The sequence below is a fragment of the Vombatus ursinus genome, unplaced genomic scaffold (assembly GCF_900497805.2).
Source record: "Vombatus ursinus unplaced genomic scaffold, bare-nosed wombat genome assembly UNPS02014819.1, whole genome shotgun sequence".
In the NCBI taxonomy this organism is placed as follows: Eukaryota; Metazoa; Chordata; class Mammalia; order Diprotodontia; family Vombatidae; genus Vombatus; species Vombatus ursinus.
The window spans coordinates 2,480,927-2,486,857 of NW_020954597.1; the positions used below are offsets into that span (position 1 = coordinate 2,480,927).

The window sequence follows — 5,931 nt, forward strand, 5'->3', positions numbered from 1 at the left end:
CCATTGGGTGCATGATAGTTTCCAATCACTCCAGAAACAAACCTGTAGTATTTCAAACATGCACATACTTGTGGTCACAGAGGAAACATATATTTGTAACATAATTGGGCAATTATTTACTGCTTATGACACCATTAAAGAATTTTTTTAGTGTGAACACCTTAGACTGTCATCACAAATCACTACATGGGAACCAGTGGCCCAAGCAAATGTCCAAGCAGGTTTCTATTTTCGAACGGAAAGAAGTATAATCATAAAACAAACTCTTTTATAACTTTACTCCTCAAATCACCATTAGAAAAATGTAAATGTCTGGTCCAAGCAGGCACTGCAGCCATTGGGGTCTTCACAAAGCCAGAAGGCCACTGTGACTCTGCTGACCCAGGGTGTTCACTGTTTGTTCAGCAAAAGTGCCAACAAGACTCCATCATGGATGTCCTAGTAGAAGATGACATTTGTGTTCTGAACCATGAAAAGACTCAGAGGAAAAATGTGGTCATTTCTATGTCAATCTATGCAGGAGATGAGTCTGTGGCTTCATACTTTGCTCTTGTCACTGCATATGAGCACATCAAGGAGAGATTTAAGGATTTAGAGAAGGAGAAATCACTCTTAAAGAAAAGAATACGATTTCTGGAAGAAAAGCTTCTTGAAACCCGATTAGATGAAGAAACAAACTCAGTGGGATAAGAACAAGTAAACAACACTTACTGTACTTCTCTAGAGCTCTGCATAGACAAAGATCATTTGAAAAACAAATGGGATAAAATGTATATAGACAACTCTGAATCTTTGAACGTATTCAATGAACAGCTCCAGACTGAGGGAGTAGAATTCCTCCAGTTCTGGGAGGATGCCAAGGCTCAGCACATGATGAGGAATCCGAATGGATTCATCTAGCTGGGAGTGACCTGAAAATCCATGGTATGGAACAGGAGCTGGAACTGAGGAGAAAGAAACACTGCAGTGTTCTAAGAACCAAAGGGCAAAGATCTGAACGCAAGGATCAGTCTCAGGAAGACGATCTCAATAACACAGGCTACTAAAGGCCAAGCATTGCGAGTTATGACATGCAACATGCCTACTGGGAACTCAAGAGGCAAATGTCTAATTGGCTTCTTGACACACAGGTGCAAGCCCAAGGACCAAGAATGTTTCAAACTCCATATCCAATCCAAAAAATTTGTGTGCCAGTCCCGTGCATTGAAAACCTAGTGAAGGACTACATAAAATTAGATTTGATGTCTTTAACTGCAACCTGCAAAAGACCCACTCCTCTTTCACCGAATGAAAGCAAAGCAAAGCCCTCTGTACTGCCATGGGTTCCCCTCTGCCCGGAGATGCGAAGCTTTTATTGGAGAAAGCAAGTCTCTAGTCAAGGACAGATAACAAGAGAGTCATCCTTAGTGGTGGCACAAACTTTCAAGAGCAGAATTCCTAGGAGAAAAATTCTTCAGGAGACAATTCACCGGTGCTCCTGAGCCTCGGTGAAGTCTAGTGAGACAGCATTTGGGGAAAGTCAAAGGAAAACACCTTCCCCCAACCTGCATCCCTGGGCTCAGCATAATCCAGACTGCCTTTACAAGAACCAATTCCGAAGAGAGTTGTAGTCACCTTGGGAAGGGCAATATGGCATTGGGTAAGGAACTGAAAGTCGATTTGGACTCCATTATGGTGTAGTGTTCTGTGACTGTCCTCAATTTCAAGTACACTTGGATTTGTTCGTACTGTCCTGCAGTCACATGGTTAGATTTGTTTCTTTCACTCTACACTAAGATAACTGTGCTAACCAGCTTGATTTTAGCTAAGTGTAGACACATGCACTACTTAATAAATTACAGAAATTCCCTTAGTGCTTTTCAAAGACAACTGTACCTTTGATAGCAATTCCTGTAGATTTTAGGTATCTCAGGCATGAAAGAAAAATGATAGGAACTCGTTTTTGAGCTTAAGTTCAGAAATATAGACAGGTTTTATAAGGTGTCTAAATCATAAATATGGCAACTAACGGCAGCAAATGCAGTGGATAGAGCGCCTGGCCTGGAGCCAGGAAAACTATCCTCCTGAGTTCAAATCTGCCCTCAGACACTTCCTAGTTGTGTGACCCTGGGCAAGTCACTTCACCCTGTTTGTTTCAGTTTCCTCATCTGTAAAATGAGATGGAGAACAGAATGGCAAACCACTCCAGTATCTTTGCTAAGAAAACCCCAAATAGGGTCACAGATAGTTCAATACAGCTGAACAACAACAATAAAATCATAAATGTATTCATTCACAAGAATAATAGAAAGGTTGATGGTACTTTTGGTTCAAATCGTGTAAATTTTAAAAAACAACCCTGCCTGGGAAGCAAGCAGATGTAAAGTGTATTTGCATTCCCATTGGTCTTTTTATGAACATGCATAGATTGTGAAATAGCAGTATGGAATAATTGTTCTATGGATAGTCCATTTCTGTACACCATTTAGTTCACATTTTCGGAATGAAAATTCCTTTCTAAGACCAATGGTGCTTGTTACCAAAGTACTAGAATGGTCACCGTTATTTCCGTGTGATTTTCATTCTGTTTCCACTGCAGACTGCTCAATTATTGGAACCCAAATTCAGTAGCTCCCTGGGGCATTCACTTTAAAAGTAAGTAAGGTTTTTTTTGAAGTTAAAAAAAAAAAGACGACAAAATAACTGGAAAACTTTTTATGGGAAAACTACATGACACTAATTGGGTGATAGATGGAATCAGGTAGAAAATGGTTTACAATTTCAGACAGATTGGTATGTTAAGAGGTGCATGTGAGTATTCAAATATGTAACTGGCAAAAACCAAACTGTCCCCAAGTGACCACACTAGCTGCCTTTTCTTTAGCAAAGCAATTTAATTTTAAAACGGCAATACATTAACCTCATGGAGAAAATTTCAAATTTAGTGAACAATCATTAGTTACTGAAGTAATTTCTGTGGAGTTGCTAGAGCTTTGGGGCAAGTGCAAACTGTTTACAAGTATTGAAGAAATAGCTGGGCCTTCCTGGGAGCTTTGTGGTAAAGATTGTGTATCCATTACATGTAACTGATGCCATTCAGACATTTCCTGGTGTAGACACTTCTTTGTCTTGAGATCTTGAGTGTTTCATGTAGAATGCCCCCCCTTTCAGTAGTAGGCAATTTGGTGTTTTTTAAACTCAAAAGAATTTCTCAAACCTCCTGCTGTATTATTGAATAGCATACATAAACAAAATCAGGTATTGTTTGTACCTTTCTATTACCTTACTCACATACACTGGCTTGTCTGTGATTAATGGAACTTGTGTCACACGCTGGAATTCTTTCTGATTAGTGAACACAGCTGACTCAAGAAAGTACAATTTCTTGCAAAATAATACAACCCAATATGCGTGAAACAACACAAATCACTAATTCTTAGCTGATAGAACTGACTACCTGTATAATAACAAAATAGCAGAAACTATTTCTCACGTGGTTGCATAGACTGTTTGTTATAACTGATCTCCAGTGTAGCTCACTGGTGTAGCTCTTCCTTAACCAAAATTGAGTCTGGTTTTTCTTTTTAAAAGTAGTAAACTGGGAGAGATACTGGCTTGGCCAACACTGTGAACAATGCGAAGATGAAATCATGTTGTTTAAGTAAACTATTTGTTTGAAAAAAAAAAAAAATAACAGGGACAGCTAGATGGCGCGGATAGAGCACCAGCCCTGGATTCAGGAAAACCTGAGTTCAAATGTGACCTCAGACACTTGACACTTACTAGCTGAGTGACCCTGGGCAAGTCGCTTCACCCCATTGCCTTGCCCCCCCCCCCAAAAAAAAGCAATATTGAGGTTTTCACATCTGTTTGACTGGCAAAGGTCACAAATGAGGAAAATGAGAAATGTTGGAGGGGCTGTGGGAAAACAGGTACACTAATGAACCGTTGGTATAGCTGGGAATTGGTCTAGCCATTCTGGAAAGCAATTGGGAACTACTCCCCAAAAGTCACTAACCTGTTACGAAAACATATTTTAAAATTTCCTTTTTAGTTTCTCCAGAAATATTAAGAAGTAATATTTCTCCAGCCCCAAGCCCTTTCCCGACTTTTTCCTTTAGGAAAATGGAAAGAACAAAGCCTTTCTTTGAAATGGAATAAGGGTGATAACCAAACTGAAGTTTTGTTTAGATGGAATAATACCATTGTTCATTGTCTTCCCCCAAGTGAACTGATTAGTACCACGAGCCACCTAGGGCCAGTCTTTTCTTTGGAAATTCAGGGTTAAGATATTGATCACCGTAAGGAACTGATGGGTGACTATTCTGGAATGTCAACCCACAAACTCTATTTTAATATACTACGATCTTTTCTTTGCTCCAGATTCCTATAAATCGGCATGGGGAACTATACCATTTTGGACATGTCTCTTCCCAAGCTAGAAATGCATTGCAGATATATATATATATAATATATATATTATATATATAATATATATATAATATATATATAATATATAATATATATATAATATATATATTATATATATATTATATATATATATTATATAATATATATATATATTAAACCAAATGATCTCTGGCGGACTCAAGCCTAAATTGCGGAGTACATGATTGGTATTACTGTTTTTCTTTGACACAGCCATGCTACTATTGGGCCTAACTCCCAAAAGATTAAAAAGGGAAAGGGCTCCTATGTCCAAAACTATTTAGAGCATCTTTTCCTTGTAGCCCAAATCTGGACACTAAGGGGCGTCCGACGGGGGCCCGGCTGAATGCGGCGCGTGGATGCACTAGAGCGCTAGCGGCTCCTAAGAAACGAGGAGAAGGAGAGTTTCAGAGCGAACCGGGAAGGCGCTGCGGTCGCTACAGCGACAAAGCCAGAACCCGAAAGAGTGAAAGTGAAACCTGCCCACGGACCCTCCCCCACGACCCGGCCGGCGCGGCCCACGAGCCCCTGGCGAGCAGAAGGGCCGGGCGGACCTGCTGCAGCAGCGCTATTGGAAGGGGGCCAAGAGGACAGGCTTCGGTGATCCCGGTCCAATCGTTGCGTAGGGCCCAGCTGGGATTCGGGGGCGGGGCCCCGGACTGAAGGGGGCGGGGTGGGCAAAAGGAGGGCAGGGCCAAACGGGGAACAGCGCACCTAGGGTGCGAGGCCGCGGGAGGTGGGAAATCAGAGCCCCTGGCCAATCAGCTCCTGGGAGTGGACGGGCCCCTCCCCGGAGGAGGAGCCAGGGTGAAGACAGCCCGGAGGAAGGCCGTACCAATCTGGGGCAGCGGGGAGGAGCTGTCAGTGAGGGCGCCGCGTCTCCGCTTCGGCTCAGGGGAAGGCCTGGGAGAGGGCCATTGCTGTCGCCAGACTTTCCCAGCCTCTCCTGGGCGGCCCGGGAGATCGCTGGGCCCTTGACAGCGCCCCCGAGTAAAGCCCGTCTCCACCCCTTTCAAGCCTCCTTCCCCACCCGCCGCTGGCTGTGGGCCGGCCCGAGCCGCCCCCGCCCACACCTGGGACCGTACCAAGTCCGCTCGGAGGGCTCTCCCTCTTCCTCCCCGGGGGGGGGGGTGCCCTCGGCCTTGGCGCCTCGGCGCCGAGCCACCCCCTCCCGTCTCGGCGCTCCCCCCTCCCGGAGACCCAGCCCGTGGGACGTTCCGGGCTCCTCCTCCTCCCACTGGCCCCGAGGCGGGGCCTTATGCGCAGGTGCCGGAGCCGCCGCGGCTTGGGCGGCTGCGGGGAGCCGGGCTCGGAGCCGGGACAGGGCCCGCGCCAGGGACAGCGAGCGGCCCAGGGCGAGGGCGCAGGGCGCGGCGCGGCGCGATCGGGATCTCGCTACTGGGGCTCCGCGGCGGCGGCCAGGCCCATGGGCGGCTGAGCGGGACGACGCGGGCGGGTCGAGCCCAGCCGCCATGGCCGACGACTACTGGGACCTCCCGCGCC

The 5,931-nt window shown here is 45.4% G+C and overlaps 1 protein-coding gene and 1 pseudogene across 1 annotated transcript in view; both read left to right on the forward strand.

The window, feature by feature from the left end:
• The first annotated feature begins 429 nt into the window (after positions 1 to 429).
• Positions 430 to 1,610, forward strand: LOC114023972 (annotated as a pseudogene).
• Positions 1,611 to 5,900: 4,290 nt separating this feature from the next.
• USP11 (ubiquitin specific peptidase 11) overlaps positions 5,901 to 5,931 on the forward strand; it is a 20,533-nt gene continuing 20,502 nt past the window's right edge. Inside the window, exon 1 of the mRNA XM_027836756.1 lies at positions 5,901 to 5,926. Within this exon, the coding sequence (XP_027692557.1) occupies positions 5,901 to 5,926 (26 nt within the window). The remainder of the gene's footprint in view (positions 5,927 to 5,931) is intronic.